This window comes from Apodemus sylvaticus, chromosome 17 (genome assembly GCF_947179515.1).
Source record: "Apodemus sylvaticus chromosome 17, mApoSyl1.1, whole genome shotgun sequence".
NCBI classification, from domain to species: domain Eukaryota; kingdom Metazoa; phylum Chordata; class Mammalia; order Rodentia; family Muridae; genus Apodemus; species Apodemus sylvaticus.
In genome coordinates this window covers 12,397,323-12,423,521 of record NC_067488.1, presented here as the reverse complement: position 1 = coordinate 12,423,521, position 26,199 = coordinate 12,397,323, and the positions used below count along the sequence as shown (strand labels likewise).

Genomic DNA, 26,199 nt, shown 5'->3' with positions numbered 1-26,199 from the left:
ATTATTTTTTTATGAAGTCTTTGTACTGAGATGGGTTTAGGAAATTTAGAAATAAAATCTGATTTTACTAAGAGACATAACACCTCTATATTATTCGTAGTGATATTAACATACAGATATCATCCTGAGTCTGGATATATTAAAGGAAAGTATCAGGTAACATTAATCATGAGGTTTTATTTATTCTTACATTAATCAAAACATTTTATTTTTGTTCCTAAAAGAATTGCAATTAAAACAGAAAAGGAAATAGACATAAAATAATGTTTTTCATATCACACTTAAAATGTCCCTTTTCATTATTTCATAAGCTCAATTCTCATAATAGAAAGGATTTTTTTCTTATTTGTTCATTTTGTGTGTTTGTTTTTGTGAGACACGAGTTATGGGTGTACAGGAGTTATGGACTCTTTAAATGTAAATTTTGGTGAGAAAAATGATTAATCCTTTAATCTTCTCATTAATAGAACAAAGTAAATATATACTTTATTTATCCATTTGAATAAATTATGAAAATCATTATTTATAAAATGGCCTACCTTCCGTAATCACTATCTAAGATGAAGCTGACATTGTGATGACCTGGAATTAATTAAAATACACAATTAAATTCTCAATCAGAACAGAACAATAATTCTACATTAAAGGCTGATTAATATTTACAGAAATTTACAAAAAGTATACTTGATCTATAAAGCCCTAAAGAAATGAAAATTTTAAAGTATTATAGCATTAAATATATAAGTGGGTATTTTGAAGTTATAATTAGAAAATCTAACAAAATATTATTGCAAATAATGAATGATAAAAGATGCATATGTGTTCTACCCTGACATCTTTTCACTCATTCAAAAGCTATTGAATTGTTTGGAGCTTTGTCAAGCTGGTGAAGACAGCATGAACACACAGCCCTTGTCCTTCTCCTAACCCAGCATATTATCTAGGGGAGAGTATAGTCAGCCCAGAGCAATGACCGAGAACTAACCTATGCAATAAGGCTACCAAAGAGAAGAAAAAGGAGGTCTGAGAGTGAAGGAGTTCTGGTAAGCAATCTTATCTGAAATGTTCAGGCTTAGAATGTTTGCAAAGAGGCAGAACGGAGGAAGCTCATTCAGGAATTGAAATCTGTGCAATGGGGGCTAGAGGCAGTAGGGAAATGGTAACGGAGTGAATTTGAAAATTGCATTGTATACATGTTTGACAGGTCACAATGAACAGTTATGTGTAACTAATGTGTGCTAATAAAACCTTAAGGAATTAAAAGATCTATATATTTGCGGTATACAGTGAGAAGAAAAAGGTGCTAAAGTTAAGATAAATACAACAGCAGAAGTAGTCATGAATCTTCTAATGGAGAAAAGCAGTAAAGAGAAAGAGGAGGAGGTGGGGAGGAGGAGGAGGACGTCGAGGAGGAAGAAAAGTGCTACGTTATAAATAAGGCTGCTATGAACATAATGGAGCATGTGTCCTTATTGCATGCCAGGCAATCCTCTGGGTATATGCCCAGGAGAGGTATAGCAGGGTCCTCTGGAAGTGTCATGTCCAGTTTTCTGAGGAACCACCAGACTGATTTCCATAGTGGTTGTACCATCTTACAATGCCACCAGCAGTGGAGGAGTGTTCCTCTTTGTCCACATCCTCACCAACACCTGTTGTCTCCTGAGTTTTTAACCTTAGCCATTCTGACTGGTGTGAGGTGAAATCTCAGGGTTGTTTTGATTTGCATTTCCCTAATGACTAATGATGTTGAGCATTTCTTAAGGTGCTTCTCAGCCATCCAAATTTAGCTGGAAAGAATGCAGATGACCCTCAATGGAGGAATGGATACAGAAAATATGGTATATTTACACAATGGAAAACTACTTAGCAATTAAAAACAACGAATTCACGAAATTTTTAGGCAAATGGTTGGAACTAGAAAATATCATCCTAAGTGAGGTAACCCAATCACAAAAGAATACACATGGAATGCAATCTCTGATAAGTGGATATTAATTAGCACAGAAGCTCTGAATACCCAAGGCACAATTAGCATAGCAAATGACTCCCATGAAGAAGTAAGGAGAGGGCCCTGAACCTGGAAAGGCTTGATCTAGCATTGTAGTGGAGTACCAGGACAGAGAAAAAGGAGGGAGGTGATTGGAGAATGGGCGGAGAGAAGAAGGCTTATGGGACATATGGGGAGGGGGGAACCGGGAAAGGGGAAATCATTTGGAATGTAAACAAAGAATATAGAAAATTTTAAAAAAGTGCTACGTTGTAATTAAACCTTAAGAAAAAGCAAAGTTACAAATTTGAGGGGTAATAATCTGGGTAAAGTCCAGGAGAAAATAACACAGGGAGGAACCCGGCTTGGCAAGAGGATGGTCAGCACTTACCAATGTAAGTCCCAGTGGCCTTACATGTCACAGACCCTGTATCTCCATTGGGATGATCGAGTTTTAGACCATACCTAGCAACGTAGATAGGCTGGCATCAAAGTTCATATTTACTACTTAGATACTGTTATTCCCTTAAAAAAATCCCATTACTTTATAGTAGGGTATCTAGATAGCAGCTATTTCTGCAACTGAAATTTCAGCAAAATGAATCATTTCTCACGCTTTATTGAATATACTTCAATCAAATTCACTGAAATGATACAGTTTGTGATTAATTTTGGTATCTTTGTTACCTTTAAGGAGTTTAAAGTGCTGTTAAATGAAACAATGATTTGATGAAGTTATTTCTCAGTACATGGCAATACTAGAACCTAAATAGTATAATACTACATTAAAGACATAGACATGTATAAAGAAGGCAGTTACACAAGTAAATACTAATTTGCTACATACAAGATAATTATTATAATACATATAGCTATGCATTATTGATAATGATTCCTATTTCAAATTATATTTATATCAATTTCAATTAAAAAAACATTGTAATTACTTACAAATCATCAGAATGTGGTATGAGGAGTTCACAGGGCATTCCTCCAATATAAATTCTGTATAAATAATATTAGAGAAGATTAAGTCATTCTTAATAGATTATTTAAACTTCTACTTTTTTTTTTACCAAACTAAATGGCTATCATTTTTTTCTCAGCTGCTTACTATCCTTCATTCACTCCTTAAATGTCAACTCATCATTACAATGTGTCGGGTCCTGCTCTTGGCACTGGGACACATCTATAAATCTGGAACTTATATAATTGGAGGTCCTACAATTTTCTTCAAAATACTACTCAATATGAAGATCATAGTGTATTTTGGTATAAAGCATAAAACAAAATAGGATCTTCTCATTAAAGTTTTAAGCAAGCCAAATAAAAATAATTTTGTAAGTTTGATATGCAGGAACTAAACGTTGGAGCTCCTGATAGTATTCCCAAATGCTACCGGAAGTTCACAGTTGACAACTATCTTATGAAAACATAATTTATTATTTGCAGCATCAGAACACATCACCTGACTTCTGGGAGCTGAATTATAAGCTCCATGCAGATATGAACTATAAAAAAATAATTATTTCTACTAGAAGAAAATACTGAAATTTCAAATGTTCTTTAATACATCATCTGTTTTTCATTTTCTTAAATCAAAATATAATTACCTCATTTTACTCCCTCAATCCCCTTTTATGTTCCTTCCTGTTCTCCTTCAAATTCATGGCCACTTGGATATTGTTACATATATGTATAAGTGCATAAATATATTTTATTTAACCATTATATTTGGTTTTAAAAGAAAAGAAAAAGAAAAACCAGGTCATTACTTCCATTATAGAGCTCTGTCAAGTCAAATTGTCCTTTAACCTTCTGTCTTATCCCAACTAAATAATAAATTTAGCAGTTTACATAAGCTCTTGTTAGATAAAGTTAATCATTTAATAATTATTACCCTTCTATTTTCTTCCATTTTCATATGAATAAACTAAGGCAGGAAATAGCATAGCTTGTCCTTGCCTAGCCAGTGAGGGAGGGATACAGTAAGATTCCAAACCCAAGTATTCTGTGTCCTTACCCACATGTGTTCTCCCCTGATAGAAGAGTACGTGTGTTTAAAAATAGTATCCCATTTGACCTTCAACATTTATATCTTTTGGCATTTTCCTTGTTGAAATTTTGAGATCAAAAACTTGGAACCAGGTACCAGTTCCTCAACTCATTTGAGTGTCCATTATGTCTGTTACGATTCATACCTAGAAAAGTCTGGGAATTTTGTCTGGTCAGACAAGGCCCAATGAGTAGAAGATTTCTTGGCTTTGTTCCCACTGCCTAGGCCCTTTGCAATCAAGGCAAAGAACGATAAAGTGTCCTGGGGCCTCTGTGTCATAAACAACAGGGGCAGGTGAGATCGATGAGTGTTTCAGAACTCTCATCATCTCAGTAGGTGAAAGGTTCACTTACCAGACTACAAGAGTTAGGGTAGGATGACCTCTGAGGCTCCTTCCAAACAATTTTTTTTTGTTTTAAAAATTAGGTTTCATTGATTTCCAAGTAAGGTACAGCTATAAATTCCAATGATAGGGAGAGGAATCTCCTATGTTTCCATTTGGTTTTATTTATTATTGCTGTGTATGTATGTATGTATGCATGCATGTATGTATGTATGTATGTATGTATGCATGTATGTGCTTTCACCATGGGCTCTGAGGATCAAACTCAGACAGGTGAGCTTGTTTGCAAACGCTTTGACATGCTGAGCCATTTTGCTGGCCCAGAGTCTCATTTTGAAGTTTATAGTTTCCATCCCTGGTCTCATTATAGGAGAAGATAGCCAAGAACATTCTATGAAACAGTTATAAGCCATTCGTGAGAATCAATTATATACCACCAGACATTCTTTACCTACACTAAATCATGTACATAAATTGTTTCTCTTATAATGATTTTCCTACATACACATATTCATGATAAATGGCTGTTAAAGATTATATATTACCATGATTGAATTGTGAGTTCTAGTTTATAATCAGATAAATTAGTTTTATTTCATTTAGTAAAAATTTTCATTGCTTCTTTAGAAAACCATATATGTAAAATATGATCTGTAATCTTTTTAGTATTTAATAAATCTTTTATCTGCTATCTAAATGGTAAGTTAAGTTTATCCATTCATCTGTATAATACAAGTATTCAGCCAGCATGAAGCACTGTGAAAGCCAGAGTATGGAGTCTGAACTTCCTCGGGTAGGAGATTGATACCTTTCAGTCATTTGCCAAAGGGGTAAGATAACCTGACATGTGCTACGGGAGAACGCTCCAGTGGCAGCCCAAAATGTAAGTTATTTTTGGACTAGTAGTTTTGCCAGTCCCAAAATTCATCATCTGGCCCACAGCTGGTTAATATAGTGACCAAGAGTGAAAACCCCGGATGCTCATGAGTTGGCTCGGCTTACTTTCAATAGTCTCCACTATATTAAAGTGCACCAGAAACAGGTAGATATTGGATATTAGCCCAGAAGTTCACAATGTCCATGATACAACCCACAGACCACATGGAACTTAGGAAGAAGGAGGTATTATGGGTGCTTCAGCCCGGCATTGCGGTGGAAACAGGATGATCACGGGAGCTGGAGGGATGGGGGGGCTCAGGAGAGACAGAGGAGGAGAAGAAAAAAAAGGAGGGCAGTATCAGGTACTGGAGGGCACAGAAGAGAGGTACAGAGGGTCAGGAAATGGAATAAAAATAGGTAGCAGTGGAGGATGAGGAACTGGAGATAGCCACTGGAGGGTCCCAGATCCCGGGAAACGAGAGACTCCCAGCACCCAACGGAGATGACTTTAGCTGAAATGCACAGAGAAGGGGAGCTAGAACCTGTAGACACCACATCCAGTACATAGGCATGGCCCCCCGGGCAAGAGATGGGGCTACCCACCCATCTCAAAGCTTTTATCCCAGAAATGTTTCTGCCCAAAGGTAACACAGGAACAAAAACTGAAGCGGACACTGAAGGATGGGCCACCTGGAGATCCATCCTGTCAGAAGACATCAAACCCCACACTGTTGCTGTTGCCAAGAGGTGCTTGCTGAACCTGGTGTGGCTATTTCTTTGAAGGTTCGGCCTGCAACTGACCAATGCAGATGCGGATGCTTGGAGCCAACCATCAGACTGAGCTCAGGGACCCTGGTGAGGGAGCTTGTGGAAGGACTGGAGGAGCAGAGAGGGGATTGCAACCCATAGGAAGAAAAACAGCCAACTGGCTAGCTGGACCACCCAGTGTTCCCGAGATTAGACGACCAACCAAGGAGATTACAGGAAGGGACCCATGGCTCTAGATACATATGTAACAGATGATGGCCTTGTCTTACATCAGTGGGAGGGGAGGTTCTTGGTCCTGTGGAGGTTTGATGCACCAGAGAGGGGTATGCTGGAGCAGTCAGGCAGGAGAGGGGGGGAGCACCCTCATAGAGGCAAAGGGGAGGGGGAGAGGGTGGATGTGGGATGGAAGGTTTGTGAAGGGGTGGGATATTATTATTAAGATGTACACGAACGGAATCATTAATAAAAGAAAAAAAGGAAAAAGAAAACGAAACAGGTAGATATGTGCAGAAGCTTTGAGTTCTATTCTTGACCTTGATTGAGCAATCTTCATAAGGCTTGGGTATGTCTACATGTGTATAATGCCTGGTAAGTACTAAGGTTCCCCATTAATGATGTTCCCTGCCTGTACCCCCAGTTATTATTGACTTTGCCTTCAAAGACAGAAGTGCTATCAGACCAGAAAAGAAACTATACATAACTATAAATGGTTTTCTTTCTATGACTCTGACCAGTATGATCCAATTGTATTGGGCTTTTATACCATTAGGACTTTATTACTTATAGGTTATCATATTTGATGTATGAGTTATAAGAATATTGTAATAATTTCATAAGAACAATTACCTTAGAATCCTAACATTTCTTCCATTTGAGCTCAGGGCTGTGTTGCTTCCATACACATCAGTGAAGAGCCTGCCTTGAATTGTTATTAATGTACCTAAAAGCAAACCGAAACAAATCTTCATATTGGTTCTGGTTGGGAGTATCTCATTCAAAACATTATACAATCCCATACATTTTCCCAACAAACCAGAATCCAGATGTCTGTATCATGATGTTTAACCCTATTTTTCAGCATTGGTTTGAAATATCTACAATACAGCAAAGCATAAATGACCATCACTAAATAGTCATACAATGAAGGTGCTATACAATGAATATCAGGAAAGTTTCTTAATAAATATTACTTGGAGTTAATGGTTAACTTACTTGAAAAAAATCCCATTTTATTCCAAAAGTTTAATAAAAATAACTTTAAAATGACATTTTAAAAACTCCTGAAAGTGTATAAAAATTTATGTCATATTTATAAAATCAGGATGCTATTGCCCAGGATAAATGGGAAGGATAAAGAGATATTAAAAATCTATAGATTTGGATAAAGAGAATTGAAAATTACTTTAAAGAAAGTTTAAAGTAAATTATACATTCAAAATATATTTTTCCACTTTTAAGTCAAATATGAACATTTATATCATTGAAACGAAGAATTCCTAGTAGGAAAAACACAACTACATTTAAAGCAGGCCAAGAAGCTGGCCTGGTGACTCACACACCTGAGCTTCCAACACTAGTGAGGCAGAAACAGGGACTGCTGTAATTTCCGGCCCTGCCTGTTTTACAAAGTTAGTTTTAGCCCAACGGGGGTACCTAAGAAGATATTTCCTCAAAAATATTTTAAAAGGCAGAATAAAACAAATAATATTTAAGGGAACACAATGAAAAGTAAACCTTAGATAAATTCGATGGCATACATCAAAGAAAAGAGAAAGATTTAAAATCAGTTAATTTTTAATTTTTTTTTAAAAAACAAACAAACGCTCAGTGTGAATTAGATAACTCCTGCCTCCACCTCCTGAATTCTGGACTTACAAGTTTGTAAGTTTATGCAACCATGCCTGATACAAAATTCTTGACAACAATTAAGTCTTTCATTAGTTCAGGCTGGAGTAAAGGGCATTCTCACATAGTTCTCCAGGATTATAAATTAATAAAACCATGTTATGATAATGAACACTACTAAATCTCTGGTAAGGAAAAACACATTATTAGTGATTAAGCTTCACCCTTTGAAATGAATTTTTAAATTAGTCTTTGTTTTTGTATTCATAAAAATAATATTTATGGATTAAGTATACTTTTATATGCTAAAAATAAACAAATAGGTACAAAATCCAAAACATTTCAACTGATGTAGAACAGACCTGGAGTCCCAGATAAAGGTGTGATGCTCCTTATTGTGGGGGTTCTAAAACTTTTCGTCTGTAAAATATTAACAATAATATCAATTAGCATCTCTTCCCCTATTTTTGGTGCTAATTTCATGACAAAGTCTGCCTATTGTAATATATATTACAATATATTATATATTGTATATAATTATATGTACATTATATAATTATATATATATATATATTCTGTTTAATCTGACTGTCAAAATAGTTTCTCATTTAAGAAATGAAGTTCAGGACATCACCTCTCTCTTTCAAACCCTTGTTTTAATTCTCTAAAAACTGTCGTGCATTTCAAGATAATTGTCCCTTTTTAAGAAGTATAGGCTAAATCACAAGAGCCCTCCAGTAAAGATTACCAGGATAAAATACATTTTAAGACCTGCTTTTGGTTAACCTTCTGAATAAAAATAAGTAACAGTGTTTTTCAAAACATAAGATGAAGAAGCAGAAAAATTTCAGCAAGACTTAGTCTTGATGAAAATAACAATCCTCTGGAGCAATAAGGTATAATTCTTAATAACTCCAGGAGAAGTGCCAATGTGGCAGACACCCCAATACCTAAGACTCCAGTCCCCCAAAGTGCCCACATTCCAACATGAGTACATCAGGATATTCGAAGTTGTCTACAGATGGACTGAACATTGCTTAGGAGCTGCTTTTGAAACCACGTTGGAAGCAAAGTGAGAGTAATGTATCATAGGAGTGAGTAGACTCCTCCAGACTGATCCAGTTTTAAAGCAATGGAAGATGACCAGGAGCCAAGGAATGTGGACAGCATTCAGTAGCAAGAGAAGTGAAGGCAACAGGATCTCCCCTCAGAGTCTCCAGCATGCCACCCCTCATAGACATCTTGACAACTCAGACCCACATTAGGCTTCCTATCTGCAGAGCTGTGGGATAGGAGATTGTATAGCAAGTCACCTTTACAATGATTTTTTACTGTATCAATTTAGAAATCAACACCTACTTTTCAGACATGCTTACATACATACATGAAGAAGGGGATAGAGTCAGTGGTCTAAATCAATATGTAAGCTCAACAACTCCCTAGGTATGCAGTTTACTAGAAGTAATAAAATTCTGTGCACCAAATTTGGTGATAATAATATGAGTACCCAATTACAAGATTGTTATGAATTAAAAGTTAATAATCACAAAATATTTAGAATACTGTCAGACATACAGTAGATAATACATTGATTATTAGAAATAATTATTCAAATAAACATGTCATTTCTTTCTAAAAAACAAAATAGGATATAGCTAATGAAAAAGACAAATAGTGGTACTTAAAAAACAAAATTAATATCGATTAGGTAAAGAGCAGAGCTGATGGGTAAAATCAGTCATCTTAAGTAGCACTGGGGCATGTTGATATTCAGTAAAAAACAGCTGAAAACCTAAGTGCAAATTTAAAGAGTATATAAGACAGTAAAGAAATATATTTCATTATACCATCATTTACAAAATCCTAAATTTGAGAGGCTCGTTATCTTAGCAACTATATACAAGGAAAAATAGTTATCATTACTACTTAAAGTTCTTTCCCTTGAAAGAAAGAAAAGAGAACATCTATCCAAGAGCAGAATTTAGAAGGACAGAAATAAATGACCAACAGGAAAGTCAATTGATGATGTGACAACTTAATTTATTGATAAAACTAATGTCCACACATAAAATAAATAAATAAATTAAAAAACAACAAAAAAGGGCTGGAGAGATGGCTCAGAGGTTAAGAGCACTGACTGCTCTTCCAGAGGTGCTGAGTTCAATTTCCACCAATGACATGATAGCTCATGAACATCTGTAATGGGATCCGATGCCCTCTTCTTGTGTGTCTCAAGACAGCAATAGTGTTCTCATATTTGTAAAAATAAATAAATAAATCTTAAAAAGAAAAATTAATGTAAAGGAGAGGAAAGCAAACCAGAAGTAAAAGAGGCTGTGTTACTATGGAAGACAAAATTACTGCTAATATATATTTAAAAGTAAAGTGGATAACATTTGAAATGTAAATAAAGCAAATATCTAATAATTAAAAAATAAAGTATTCTGTCATTTAAAAAAAGAAAATGTTATGAATTCATGCACTAGAAATTGCACTCTGCCCTTTGAAGACTACGATACTGCAGTGAACTTACAAAAGAAAAGAAAGTAGACATGAATAACAATCTATAAAACTACAAACTAAAAGTCCAGTTTTGCGAGAAAGACATAAACTCATTTATTGACAATCAAAAGATCCTACGTACACTGAAACTGCACGCCCAGCTGCTGACGGCCCCTTTGCAAGTGTTATTTTCTGCAACTGGCACCCCATCCACACTGACTCTAACAGAGTAGGTATCTTCTGGCATTGATCTAGAAAATAATTGAGGAACACATGAGACATGAAGGAACTTTTATTCAGCATATAGCAACAATGAGAACCAATGCTCTAGTCAACATCATTACTAAAATAAAGTCTCAAATCCTAATTGATCTATTGTAACTCCCACTTTTATATTGTAAAAAGAACTTCATTATAAATACCCTATATTTCAAATTATAATATCATACAACAAATGCTTGTTATAGGTATGCATGAGTATTTTTTAAATGTGAAATAAATAATACCTCAACAAGAAATAATAATCATGCAGAGTGTGCCCACTATGGTATATTCAGTTATGCTGTACTATGCTTTTTAAAAAGTGTTGATCAAGTTCCGCCTTAAGTACAGATTGTACAACCCCCAAACAGGCAGCAAATCTAATGCAGATAAAGCCCTTGGGAGCATGTGTTTAAGTTACTATTAAAGGTTGCATTTTTAAAATGGCTTAATGCTTCCCCAAATTATTAATAACAGAAATCAATTTGAACTGATATCAAAGAACTTAAAATGTCACCATACAAAATGATCATTTTTTAAATTGTAATGAGAATAGGATGATTGGAATAAGGCTAATCAAGCTGAACAGAAAAGCATGATTTGAATATTTTGAGGCACATCATTATTAATAGTAGCCATTCATCTTTTAGAAGAGTCCAATCATAATAAAAATGATAGTGTTGATAACAGTAGAATGGAAACAAAGTATATGTTTTTGGCATCCTCATGTATAAAGAGCATTATGACCAACCATTAACAAAGGTATAAACTAATATCAACATCATGAAATCAAATATAATGACTGGTAACCAGAGATATTACCTGTAATAGGCACCATGATCAAATTGTTAAAATATCAACATACATAACCAAATTCTGTCATGATGAAACTAAGGCTGTTTGTTAAAGGTACATTTAAACAGACCTAGTATAGCATGTAATTTGAGTTGAATGACTTGAATCTTTTTCCACATCACAAGTAATCGACTGGAAAGAAGAAACTAATTGCACATGATTTCCCAATTCAATATTGTCAGCTCCATAGTTGAACTGACTTGCTTGAGAAAAACCTGCAAAAGTAATAAGATTATTATTAATTGCATTCTATTTCTTGAGCTCTGACAGTTACAACCCAGCACAGAACCATTCATAATGTAATAATGAATAGTATTGAAGGATGTTAGATTTATTTCAATATTTATTCCTATGTTCATACTATTTGAGGAAATAAATATTGGCCTTGAATTAACTTATTCATGAGAATTTTTTGTTAAAATACACATCAGGTGGAGAAGGATGGGGAAGGGAAGAGATCACACTTTCTTTCATGTATATAGTCCACAATCCTGTATATTGAAGCTTCCTATGGGCATACTATATAGGCTCCAATATTCTACTTAATTTCATCAGTGAAGTCCTTTGGCACAACAAAGACATGTGGGAACATTGAGAATGAAGAAGACACACAGACCAAAGTAAACAGGAACCTATTTGGGGAAGTTAACATTAAAAACAAAAGCAAGAATATGGAAAGGTAACTTTAAGAAAAAAAGGACCAGGCCAGGTGGTGGTGGCTCACACCTTTAATCCCATCACTCTGGGAGGCAAAGGCAGGCTGATTTCTGAGTTCCAGGACAGCCAGGGCTACACAGAGAAACCCTTTCTCAAAAACAAACCAAAAAAAAAAAAAAAAAAAAAAAAAACACCAAAAAAAGGAGAAGAAGGAGGAGGAGGAAGAGGAGGGGGGAGGAGGAGAAGGAGAAGAAGAAAGAAGAAAGAAAGAAAGAAAGAAAGAAAGAAAGAAAGAAAGAAAGAAAGAAGAAGAAAGAAAGAAGAAAGAAAGAAAGAAAGAAAGAAAAGAAAGAAAGAAAGAAAGAAAGAAAGAAGGAAAGAAGGAAAGAAGGAAAGAAGGAAAGAAAGAAAGGACCAAGTAAAGATATTTCTTTTCATTCTTTTTTCCTTTTTTTTTATTGAATATAATCTTCATTTACTTTTTAAGTGCTAAAACCTTTCCCTGTTTCTCCATTCCCTGAAAACCCCCAACCCCTCCTCCCACCCCCTGCCTCCAAGTATATGCCACTCCACCCGACCCACTCCCACCTCCCCCCAACTTGATTTCCCTTTGTTGGGGGCATCTATGGAGCCTTCATAGGACCAAGGACCTCTCCTCCCATTGATGCCCGACAAGGAATTCCTCTGCCAACATTTTTGGCTGGAACCGTGTGTGCCCCTTGGTCGATGGCTTAGTTCCTGGGAGTCTTGGGTGTCTGGGTGACTGACATCATTGTTCTTCCCATGGGACTGTAAACCCCTTCAGCTTCTCCGGAACACTCTCCAACTCCTCCATTGGAGATCCCACACCTAGTCCAATGGTTGGCTGCTAGCATCTGCCTCTGTATGTGTAAGGCTGTGGCTGGGCCCCTTTGGAGACAACCATAACAGGCTCCTTTCGGTACTGCACTTCTTCTCGTCCATAATAGTTTGGACAGGGTTTGGTGACTGTTTATAAGATGAATCCCCAGGTATGGGCACTGCACAAAACTGCTATTCCCTACATTTTCTTTTCTTTCTTCTTTTCTTTCTTTCTTTCTTTCTTTCTTTCTTTCTTTCTTTCTTTCTTTCTTTCTTTCTTTCTTTCTTTCTTTCTTTCTTTTTCTTTTTCTTTTATTTTTTTCTTTTTAAATAAAGGGTCTCGGCCAGTGGTTGATGGTTCACGCCTTTAATCCCAGCACTTGGGAGGCAGAGGCAGGCGGATTTCTGAGTTCTGAGGCCAGCCTGGTCTACAAAGTGAGTTCCAGGACAGCCAGGGCTACACAGAGAAAACCTTGTCTTGAAAAAACAACAACAACAACAACAACAACAATAAAGGGTGGGTCTCATACGTCCAGACTGCCCTTGAACTCCTGATTCTTGTGCTCAAGTTAAATGAATGGCGGAATTTACAAGCACGAGCCATCATCCCTTGCCTTGTGCTCTACATTTTAAATACAGTTCATATCTAAGTACTGAAAAAGACAGGCAGTTAAAAGCTACTGAACATCCACTACAAGAGAGTTAGGAAGGTAAGCTACAGGCTCATGGCTACTTGCTAGTCTCCAGTCTGTAATTAATATTGATCATATCTCTTCTTGATACCCTTTATAGCTGCTTCTCATTACACAGTGCTGAAGCTAACAGGGTATCAGCAACCTTCATCTCTCAGGAGTCAGAAGTCATAATTGCCTTCTTTCTGATGAGTCACAGGCATTTGGAGTCCCTCAAATACCGTGAATTCCAGACACACTCCTCCTCCTCATCACTAAGCAAAACATCACTACTTCTTCATGATAAGTAGAATGAATAATCCATGATCATGTTCTCAAAATTCTTGATGAAATCAGGCTAATAAATAGTACTGGTAATATCTACTTAGTTCAGTTTAAAACCCATGTTGTAATCTGTAGGAGAAGATGCATAAAATAGTTCATGATGTTAAATAATATTAAGATCTGAAGAGCCGGGCGGTAGTGGCGCACACCTTTAACCCCAGAACTTGGGAGGCATAGGCAGGCAGATTTCTGAGGCTAGACTGGTCTACAGAGTAAGTTCCAGGACAACCAGAGCTACACCCGGCTCAAATTTAATTTCTTAAAATTTTGTCCAGATTGCTAAAAATCTAAAATCATTAAATTTGAATTTTAAATATATATATATATTTATTGGTACGGTAAAGTTTTGTCTTATGCTGATTTTGAAATTATCCAAATTTGTATTTTATACTGAAATATTTCATTCATGCACATTTATAAGTTGCTTAAATCTCAAACATAATTATTTTCAGATAATATACCCAGAACAATAACTTATTATCAATTATCAATGAACATAAAAAAAACATGGTAAACCCTGAAAGGTCAATAAACTATAATTCCTGTGTATAACACTGTTTATAATGATATAAATGACACTGTGACACAAATATTCTGTTTATTATACTAATTAATATTAGGAAATCATAAATATATCCAGAAAGGTCTACTAGATGACAATACTGCCTAGTTTAACATAGCAAGAATTTGTGTGATAGATTCCCATCATTCCCCAAAGCCCCTGGCCTCGCTCAGGTAAAGCTGTCTGTGATAGTGCCTTCTCATAGAACTGTGAGCTCCAGGGCTGGAGTCCTAGAGCCAACACTTCCTGCCAGACTGACTTTAAGTTTAATCTATAAGCTCTCTTATTCTCTTCATCAGAGAAATCCCCATCATCTCTGCTGTTGGACTGCCTGAAATGCTAAGTAGTGTATATAGTTCTTACCTTGGTACCAGCTCCATAGATTTTATCCAGGAGTTCATTTGGTACATGCTGTCAGTCATAAAAGTGCTAATGTTTAGGTCCAGGGTTAACATCCCTTTTAAAAATAACACAGGATCCAGCAAACACTATTACTTGTTTCCATGTTTAACTTCTACCATCCCCTATTTTTTTCAGTTCCTCTCCTCTCCTTTCTTGCATAGTAATGAAAGAAAGAAGAAACTCAGCAAAGAACAGAGAAAGACATTGCTCCACTGAAACATTAATCAAACCACTTATTCAGCACAGATTAACACAACTGCAACTATAGATCTTGAATGTAAAAGATGATATAGTATGATTTGAAGTTTTAAAACTATAAAGGCGGTTACTAAAAAAAAATAGAATTGTGGGGGAAAAAATCCATGAAAAGAACAAATGGAGCACTTGCAAACCCACCCTTTTGCTTCTGCCAACTTCTGCTTATCTTTGGAGTTCACATTGAGTTTGTAGTTTGCAGGAGGTTTGCTGGAAACTAAAGAATGGAAAGTTTTACTTGTGATATGCTCAGGATGTAACACGTGTGCTTATTTTTGTATTAGGAACATGTTGTTTCAATGATAGGTTAGCACAGGTCTGCGTTTTGGCATTCTGAGACAAGGGCAACATCCAGTCATAATGCTAGAGAATGATGGATTTTAGATAATGGCTTTCCCTTAGAAGTAGCTGTAATATCAAACATGCATATGTGAAGATGTTCAAGAAAAGCCACAGAGATAATGTCAGAAAGTCAGAAAAAAGAAAGTCAAAGTGAAGACAGTCAGAAAGACTTTTAAACATTTTAATTATACATTTAGCCTTAGAGACATGGATAATGGGGCTGGAGAGATGGTTTGGTAGCTAAAAACACTAGCTGCTCTTCTGAAGGACCTGGCTTTGGTTCCCAGCATCCATGTGGCAGCTCACAACCACCTGTAACTCCAGTTCCATGAGATCTGACACCCTCTCTGGCTTCCACAGGTTCTAGGCATGCATGATGCACAGACAGATAAGCAAGCAAGGCAAAAATATGCAGAAAATAAATGAATAAAAATAAATGCTGAAAAAGTATAGAGTATATCTTCAGTTAACCTAATCCCAAGGAATAAAAAAGAATTCAAGCAGATTATTTGTTAATTTATTTCTAAGTTCATTTTAAACAAGTCATTGGGTAAAAAGCTGACACCTCTGGAATTTTCCAGAGCACACAATTACAGGAAAGGTTGGGTGTGCCCTGGAAACAGAAAGGATGAGGCTTTAGATGGAAATTCCTTACATATTGATGTGTTTTTTTTTTCTTTTGAAGAAAAGCTGGAGACAAGAATTGCCAGGCACACAGAGCTGGCTCTACTGATAGCAGCAATCCAGAGGTAACACCCACATTGCTATCATGGAAAAGGGCACTGTTGATTAAGCTGACTGTTGTCATGCGCAGTGAAGGCTGTTTTGGTTTCTCGGTTCACAAAGCTGGCATGAAAAGAAGATGCCCTTAAATATCATAAAGCCATGGGGAGGAAAGATACAAAGGAATGCTAGCAAGAATAAAAAAATATGATTTTCCTTATATTTTTCTATGGTTTTCCTAGGACAGCTTCACACATTCATGTTTAATATTATAGCTATTTCTAAGGTCAGACCTGTATTAACCTACCATTGATGTAGTATGTGTCTAACATAAACATACATCCTGAAGCATATCACAAGCAAAACTTTCCATTCTTAATTTCCAGCATCCCTTCTGCATGTTACAAATTCAATTTGAACTATTGAGCTTTGAACAAAAATCAAAACTCAATAGATAGAATATGGACTATGTAACAGGTACCTTGATTGTGTTACTCTGTTCCAAAGTCATGAGTACCAGCAACTGGGAAAAAAACACCCATTTCATTGATGAGAAAACCAATGGTTGCAGAATTAACTAGCTCCAAGGTAAAGTCTGATTAAAAGCCAGTTGGATTGAACCAAATCCTATATCTTTTCCAAAATATAAAGAGTAATATGACCAAACAATTCAATTTAAAATAGAGACACAATAACTAAGCTGGAAAGAGAATCAAATAGTATAAAATATAACTTGAAAGCAACAAAATCAATGCAGTCATGGCTACAACAAGACTACCCAAATGACTACCCCTGTTTTCAACTCAGTCACCATAGAAGGGCAGATACTCCTATGATATCATTGTTTAGAAGACATTGGCTTGACACCAAAATTGTAATAGCATATATCTATTCCCCCTCAAAAACAACCCAGTTGTATTTTCTTCCATTTTTTTTTTCCTTCAGCGCTTGGGGTAGAGCCTAGGATCTCAGGTATGCTGGTCAACCAAACCACCACTGACCTACACAAACCTCCAACCCTAAGCACAGCCTTTTGAACAAAATAATCCATAAAAAAAAAAAAAGAGATCTTGGCCTTGTAAGAGCCAAGAGTCATTTAGATACTGTGAAGGGTCAGTAATCAATTTTCTTGTGGGTGGAATCATAGAGAATTCAACTTCCAAATCAATACTTTCTCAAATATCTTGTCTTTGCATAATCAGTTTTATAAAATAAAATATCAATTCACAAGTTTTGGTGTGCAGGTTCATTATCATTGCTTCATACAAATGCTGTGTACATCGCAGACACTCAAAACCCTATAGTAAATTTACTTTTTTTGTTTAAAAAATGTAGTACTGAAGTATGATTAACCTACAAAAAGCTATACATGATTAATGTACTATATATAATTTAATCAGCATGGAGACTTAAAATATACACACTTCCACAAAATTCATCATCTCCAAGTGTTTCTTCCTAGGTCCTTTCACTCGTTTTTATAAAAATCATAATAATAATGCTTCACATAAAATCTTCTCCCTTAGGGCAATTTAAGTATGAAAGTCAGGTCATCACCAGCCAGACTCTGTCTTGTACAACACACTAGGACATGCTCTAGATCATACTCATGTCTCATAAGGAAAGCTTTGTTCAATTTGCCCTTCCACCTGCCCCCAGCTAAATATGCTTTCATAAAATAGTAAAAACAGCAACTATCGTCAGCTTGAAAAGAAAGACACACACCAACAGAGTATGAGTTGGCTACAGAGTGTGAATAAAGCAGAAAGGGAAAATCATACAGGGGTGACTGCAGGTGTCTCGGACTCAAATGGGATCCTCCTCACCTCTACACTCTGGCAAAGCAATCAGAGAGTGTGAAGGAAAAGGTAAAATTTACCTTAATGCTTTCATCACAGAGCCCAATTGCCTCAAGGGTCACAAAAGAGTGAAGATTACAGCCAAGGAATGGTTCCCTCTGAAAACTCCTAAGCAGCCATGTCTGGTTTTGTGTAGCTAAACTTTGGTCATGGTTCCTATGCCAGAAGTTCACAGTTGAAGGCAGCAGGAGATGTTTGGGTGTCGGTGTCTTGATTTTTTTTTTTTTTAAACTTGAACTTTCCTCTTCTGGCATTTAAATTTCTGATGAAAATCTCACAGTTTCCAAGTACATCATCTCTTGGTATTTTACAATATAAACTAGATAAGATTACGATGTGTAAAATTTTTTAACAAATGCATAATTTCCCACTACACATAAAAAAGGGCACTATGAGTATTGCTTACCACACAAGAACAGATTATTCTGTTTTAAGCATGTCATGGAGGTATTGAATTTTATACAAATGTTACAAGTAATCAAATACATTTTTATATGACAGAAGAACCATTTCCCTATGCCAACTTCTGACTCCAAAGGTTTATTTTAAAGATCAAAGAGTTTTTGTTAATGTTTCTTTTTTTTTTTTAAAGAAAAGTGTTTCTTTCAGGCTCTTCAAAAACTCTTACTGTCTGAGTTCTGTTGTCATTTGTATTACAAAAGTCTTGTGGCTGACAGCACCGTGCATTCATCTCCTCCTGGGCGGAGGTGTACTTTAAATCTATCTACCTTCTGTACTTTCCTTCTGAGACCAGGAGGAGGAAGCATCGTACATAACTCATGTCTTGATTCAGCATGTGATAGCACTTACATGGCAGCAGGAAGGAGCCCACATTTTGTTTTCTGTTATCTTATAGCTTTCATTAACATCTATTTCTAAACCAACATCCGGTTACATTTCAACTACGAACTGAAAGAGTAAAAGCACCAGGCCTGTAGGGGATAAGGGAAAGAACTGAAGAGCTGGGTTAAAGAAATTCCTTTCTCTTTACTTTAGCTACTAAATCCAGATCTCTCAGTATCAAATGAGCCGTTATAATTAGTGTTCAATGATCAAGGTGATTTTAAGGTGGTATTGCTTGGCTTTTGTTTTAAATTAATATTAATTAATGTTAATTAAATTTATTGATTCAATTTATTAATGAAATTTAATTAAAATAAATAAATATTCATTACTATCAAGGAGGAAGAATTCAGCCACTCTAGCCAAGTGCAAAGACTATTCCAGTGATGTGTGGTTTGTCAGGGCAGTGATGTGAATCATAAATCTCTATGGGGAGAAGTGTGTCCACCTAGCATGTGTGAAGCCCTATGTTATGTGGAATTATAATGTGGAATCCAGTACCACAGAATTAAAAGAGGAAAACGGCTCATTCTTGGTGCTTGTGCGTGGCTACACGTGGGGCAGGCATACCTTCTCCCCTGATGGTCAGTCTTGTTGCTCCGTTTATGCTGCCATATTTAGGTATAACTTCTGTCACTTTGGGAATTGCCTCAGAGCTACCTGAAAAACACACAAGGAAGATAGTGGTGACATAATCAAGATCTTCATTCCTATCATTGCCTTTTACATTCATGCAAGATATGAATGAACAGTGACTAGTGTTCAAACAGGGATTTAAGTACTTAAAATAACTTAACACTCAGAAACTTCGTGAGAAGAACTTTCCTGGGTTTACAAGGAATAAGAATAACATAACGGTCTTCACCATTCATATCTACCATATTATACCACACTAGTAACCTTTAGCTTTCTGTCCTCCTCCTCTAGCTACAGATCCATGACTACACCAGCAGCTTACACAGCGCCAGCAACACCTGCATGGAGAAATAGATTATTTTTTAGCACTTAACATCTAAGGGCAGTGTTAGGAGGTACACAGGCAAATCTGTATTTTAAGGAGAAAGTGTTTCCTATCACTTTAGGAGCGGTCGATAGTTCCTGACAGCTTTCCAGTGTCCTAATCATGTGGAGTGAATAGGGAAAAGACCACTCAGCCACTCTTCAAACTGTGTCAGCTTCCTGAAGACAGAGAAGGGCATATTTGTACTAGCCCCTCTCCAAAGTTTAGCTTAGTCCAAAATAACAGAAACAATGCAGGGTCCTGGGTGGCTTGGAAAGAAACACGTCCCTCATATTTCTGGGATCTCTCTGGTTTCTAGGATAACCAGATTCCTCAGCTGCAAATATGGACTAGTTACCCTGGATCTACCATCCAGAAATAGAAGAGAGGTTCTAATAGAAGACATTGCTGGACCAGCAGGGCAAAGCCAGCGGTTTCTTTGAAGAACTGTACATAATTCTTTAACATCGATGTGCAGTAGCTAGAGATGTTTTATTATCTGCCTAGAGTGTATAGAGGCAATTTAACTAGAAGCAAAAAACAATTTATTAGAGTAAGTACAGAACATTAAAGCACAAAGAACAGCCCCAAAGAGTATTGTTTGAAATGGATCTTTGGAAAAAGGGGAAGGAACTTATGACTGAGTAGTTCATTGCTGCCTGAAAACATATAGCACGGTCTTGACTTATAGCAGTCACAGCTCGTAAGCAGAACAGAGGCTTCCGGCGCCGGGGCCCAATGCTTGTAAGCTTCGGGTTAGCATAGATCTTGAGTTTGCAGTGTGTTGCAGTCCCGGCCCCAGAGAGTCAAGAAATTATCTATCTGCAGGGAGCTGGATCCTATCTCCAGACGTTGCCGTCTCTCCTATCTCAAGTTCATCCTCTCCTTATCTCAGCACACAACTCCAATTTCTTATCACTTTCTCCTCTCCTGGGGTTTGCCTTGAAGACACTGGGCAGCTTACCCTGGAAGTGACTGACACCACCACAACAGAGCCAGCCATTCCTGGCCTCCTGAGACCAGCTTTCCCTTCTGTAGAGAAACAGACCCAAGGAGAGCAAGAAGAGGGGGGAATTCAGGTGGTGCCTACTGCCTCACCTAGACGCTTTTGCAAGTTTTTTTTGGTTTTTTTGTTTTTTTAATTATGTCACTCTGGAGGGAGGTGAGGAACTTCCTCAGTTCAACCCCAGCACTGGTCAACAATTATGAGAGAGGTTTCTTGAGCTAGCCCTACCTCGACTGGTATCTTTCTCTGGGTTCCAACCTGTTTCAGACTCTCTCTCTCTCTCTCTCTCTCTCTCTCTCTCTCTCTCTCTCTCTCTCTCTCTCTCTCTGTTTGAGTCAGAAGAAGGCCTTCCAAGACCCCAGGTTCCCAGGAGGGCCTCTGCCCAGGGCAGATAGTAGGTTCTCGCCTCCCTGTGACCAGTAGAGCAGAGTCTCTGGATTGGCTCCCGACCTTCCCCCACTGCGTTACCTGTGTGGGAATCTGCTGCACACCAAAGCAGCCCAAAGAGAAACCAGGTCCCTGAGAGCCACGGGTGTCCCATGGCAGAGCAGGTGCTGCAGAGTCTGCAGCAGCTGCTGGATTGCAGAAGCCGCCTGTGCTGAAGCTTGCTTGTCTCTGGAGCTGCTCTTGTGCGGGCGGGACTTGCCCCAGAAGCCGGGGCGAACCTGGCTGCCAGAGACCTGCCCCGCCCCCAGCTCATCCACGGTGCATCTGGGATTTCAGACACAGACATACACAGGCATACACCACACACACACACACACACACACACACACACACAGAGAGAGAGAGAGAGAGAGAGAGAGAGAGAGAGAGAGAGAGAGAGAGAGAGAGAGGGAGGGAGAGGGATCTCCCATCTTTAATTTTCCTTCTTTTAGAGCTATATATTTTTATTTGCCTGTCTACCGTGCTCATTAATCGTCTTAGACAGATTAATTATAAGACCATCTAATACACGAACCCCATTCCCTTTCCTTCACACAGGATCGTGCTATCTCTTCAGCTGACAGAGATAAAAATAAAACTTTATCTGATAGCTGGAAGTTTCCCAGACACTGTCTGTGGCGGAGCAGACATAACTGACAGCAACTGATACCTTCCTTGCTAGCACTAGCCCCGCAGTCCCAGCAGACTGAGATACAGTGACATGCAGCAGTTGGCTCGGGGAGTGAGAGCTAGAACCAGTATTACTCTTATCAGAGCCTTGCACGGAGAGAGCTTGCTGGGAGACCAGGGTATGGCCGTAGTGTCCATAAGGGTGCGGTGTAGCAGAAAAGTAAGAAACACCGGCTCCCACTGGGCGGTTTGCTTCTCATGCCCACTGAACTCTCCCCAAGGTGATTTCAGAGTCTTCGACGTCCCTAATATTCTAACCTATTGATCTTTGGACTGTCCGCCTTTTCCTTCTCCTTCTAGTTTGCAAGGTACTTTTTTCTTCCTGGAGGCCTTGGAGAGCTGAAGAAGGATCAAGTACTAAATGCCATGGTGGAAGTGTTTGACTAGGTGTCCTTCCGGGGCTTGTGGGAAGGGGGCGGGGCGCTCATGCTTGCTGAAGTATTTAGGGCCCCAGCATCATGATGCAATTAACCTCACATGCTTGACCAAAGAAAATGTGTGAAGTCAAGTGTGAATGATGATTAAATAAAATCTAGAATTTTAAATAAATTCAGAACGTATGCATCCATAATGCATATGCTTTTCAGTTTTCTGTAATTTAAATTTTTTTCCTAGAACATTAAAATTCTTTGTTCACTGTGTCACCTTTCTCTCTTATAGGAAGAAATACCTTTCTTCCATGACACTCCATCCTCTTCCTATCATTTTACCAACATCCCTCCTACCTCATGCCAACGAGCGAGCCCCCTCTCCCTGTGCCCACTTTTCCTACAAATAAACACAGTATTCATTATGTAAAGAATAAAAACAATGTGTGTGAGCACATTGGTGTGTGTGTGTGTGTGTGTGTGTGTGTGAGAGAGAGAGAGAGAGAGAGAGAGAGAGAGAGAGAGAATGTGTACAGTGTGTATGTGTTTGAGCTGGGAGGGGTGGATCTACTATACAGCCCAGGCTAGCCTCAAACTCTAGATCCTCCTATCTCAGCCTGCGGTGCTACCACACCCAGACCTTTATCTTTTTGTAAAATTATGGCAAAGTCCCAAACTTGTTTGTTTTTACAGTTCTCAAAGCGGCTTTAATAAACTCCTTATTCAGGGCACTGCTCAAAGTATTCACCTGCTCCAAGGGGACAATCCCTGGTTCCCAGGTCTGCTCCAAATGCTTGTAGGGTGGGGGAAGGGTGCCTGTGCCAAAGTGAGTATTTGGCAATCAGAAGGCAACTTGCAGTGGTCAGTTCTGTCTTTCTAGCTGGTGAGAGGGACCCAGGTATCAAACTCAGAGCATTAGACTTGGCAACCAGTGCCTTTACTCTCGGAGCCATCTTTCTGATTCTCTTGTATCCTATTTTATGCTTCCCTTAACCAAGAGTAATGACCTGCTCCATTACAGTCCTTCTTTCCTCTGAGCCTCATCTCCATTAACAGTAGCCTATTTAACCAGATTAATTTTGTTTTACGATTGTGTATGTATGTACATGTATGTTTTTATGTATATTGCTACATATGCACCTGTTGCACATGAATATATGATATTCAACACTACTGATTCATTTTATATTTAATATATGATTGTATATAACAATTGGTATCCCAAATAAAAGGTCTGTTAAAAGCAGGAAAATATTTCTACTATCCTTTTTTTTTTTTAAGCTAAATTGATAAATTGGTTACTCAACAAATAGATCACTTAGACCATTAGGCTTTTTTAAAGCCTAATTGGCTTTAAGAAAGTTAATTTTTAAAAGCAAATTAGCCGATTTTTTTTTACAGTGCCTGCTTTCTTAAAGAGCCAAGCACTATACTTTGCATATATGAATTTTCAATAAGCTTTGGTTGAATTAATGAGCATCTTTAACTGATTTTCCCTCCTTAAAGGGTACTTATTTATGTGATAAACTCCTTGAGATAAGATCACAAGTGATCTTATCACTAGTGAGAGTTTTAATCATGAATTACTAAAATAATTTGAGGAGGTAATATGGCAATAAATAATTATAATTTGATGTATGTCTTTTTGGGTCCAAAAATTTGGCTATGTGATCTATGATTGAAAGGACATCCTTTAAATACTTAAAATTTCATTTTTAAAATCTTCAAGCCTCTGTATTGGAAAAAAAACCAAGCATATAGATCAATGACAGAGAGTAGAAATCCTGAACATAAGCCCTTGTATTATAACCACTGAATCTTTGACAAAGAGACAAAAAAATGCATACCTGAGAAAAGATAACCTTCTTCATCAAATGGTAGTGGAAAAACTGGTTATCTACATATAAAAGAAGGAAAATAGAGCCCTTTTCACATTAATAAATGCAAAAATAAATGCAAACTGGCCAAAGACCTCAACATCAAAGTTGAAACTGAGAAAATTAGAAGAAATAGTGAATACACTGCCAGATGTAAGATATGTAGTTTTCTAGGGAGATAAGTCTTTAATAGTCTCATAATTTACCATGTGACCTGTACGCATTACAGTTCCAACCAGGCAGGCTAGGTGTGCCTGCTGCTTCAATAGTAGCAAAACTTTCATGGGATAGCCAATTCCTCTTGAATTAGATTTAAGGCCTGTTCCATGGAAGGGAAGATAAATCTGACACTGTTTCAGAGGGGGAACGAGGAAAGGGAATAAGGTTTGAAATGTAAATAAAGCAAACATCTAATTGAAAAAATCTGACACTGTAAATCTAGCCAGAAGCTCACGTCCGTGTGGTCAGAGGCCTTATAGGACAACTAACTCCTATTTTTCAGCTAAATTGACTTGGCACAGAACTGCAGATTACATGCTTATGCTTATACACAGAGACAAATGCTAATCCCATCCTTACTCAGAGATGTTTCTCTTTGCTGTGAATGGTAGGTAATAAGTGCCTTTTTATCACCACCACACAAGGTTCAGGGAATACTGAGAAGCAAAACAGAAGAATTTTGTCAAAGACCAGCTTCCCCATCACAGGGTAAACAGAGATGGAGTGTGGAGTTGGCCTCGGCATCCTTTTCCCTAAGGGAACAAAGCTTGATTCGTTGGGGCCTATGAAATACTTCCCGAGGGGATGACAAAAAAACCTCTTTGGGGGCTAAAATAAATTTCTTTGGAGGCCAGCAAGAACCTTTTTGAGGTCAGTGAAAGGGGAGGGGGGAGAGTTGCATCCTAAGGGTACAGATCTACTCGTTTACAGTTTTTATTAAATAATATCAGAGAGCTGAGGGGGAAAATGCATATAAGAACTTAATGATCATTTAGAATATCAGTCTAGCATCAGCAAAAGAGTCCCATCAGCTAGTGCTGTTGGGGCTGCCCTGATTCTTCTTAGACCTTAAAGAAATCCCTGGCTTAACTATTAAGGGTGTGCCTTTCTGAGCTTCAAATTGTTTCATAAGATTTTCTACATCAAAGTTCTACAAAAACATCATAGCCTACATATACTAACAATCTGAATCTCTGAAGTCTTTCCTTTTTTTTTTTTTTTTGATACTTTACATTTCAAAAGTTATCCCCTTTCTGCATTTTCCCTCTGAAAACCCCCTGTCCCATCCTCCCTCCCCATGCTCATTAACACACCCACTCTCTCTTTCCAGTCCTGGCATGCCCCCACATTGGAGCAAGGGGCCTTCACGGGACCAAGGGCCTCTCTTCTCATTGATGTCCAACAAGGCCATCCTCTGCTATATATGCAGCTGGAGCCATGGGTCCATGTGTATTCTTTGGTTGGTGGTTTAGTCCCTGGGAGCTCTAGGGTTACTGGTTGGTTCATAATGTTCCTCCTATGGGGCTGCAAACCTCTTCAGCTCCTTGGGTCTTTTCTCTAGCTCCTCCATTGGGGACCCTGTACTGAGTGCAACAGTATGCTGAGAGCATCCACCTCTGTATTTGTCAGGCACTGATAGAGCCTCTCAGGAGACAGCTATATAAAGCTGCTGTCAACACGCACTTGTTGGCATCCACAATAGTGTCTGGGTTTGGTGACTGTATATGGGATGGATCCCCAGGTGGGGCAGTCTTTGGGTGGCCTTTCCTTCAGTCTCTGCTCCACACTTTGTCTCTGTATCTCCTCCCATGGGTATTTTGTTCCCTCTTCTAAGAAG

The 26,199-nt window shown here is 37.8% G+C and overlaps 1 protein-coding gene across 5 annotated transcripts in view; it reads right to left on the bottom strand.

Annotated features, from left to right (window-relative positions):
• The window catches only part of Pkhd1l1 (PKHD1 like 1), a 145,367-nt gene extending 123,631 nt beyond the window's left edge, over positions 1–21,736 (bottom strand). For 3 of the 5 annotated variants that reach the window (XM_052161684.1, XM_052161686.1, XM_052161687.1), the window contains exons 1-9: positions 21,470–21,734; positions 19,566–19,655; positions 11,567–11,711; positions 10,523–10,631; positions 8,241–8,298; positions 6,880–6,973; positions 2,939–2,992; positions 2,379–2,452; positions 540–582 (exon numbers count right to left, since the gene is read on the bottom strand). In XM_052161684.1, coding sequence (XP_052017644.1) covers positions 540–582; positions 2,379–2,452; positions 2,939–2,992; positions 6,880–6,973; positions 8,241–8,298; positions 10,523–10,631; positions 11,567–11,711; positions 19,566–19,655; positions 21,470–21,734 — 932 coding nt within the window. Of the gene's footprint in view, positions 1–539; positions 583–2,378; positions 2,453–2,938; positions 2,993–6,879; positions 6,974–8,240; positions 8,299–10,522; positions 10,632–11,566; positions 11,712–19,565; positions 19,656–21,469 lie in introns of all 5 variants that reach the window. The other 2 variants (XR_007974021.1, XM_052161688.1) reach the window with 2 other exon arrangements.
• Between the last annotated feature and the right edge of the window lie 4,463 nt (positions 21,737–26,199).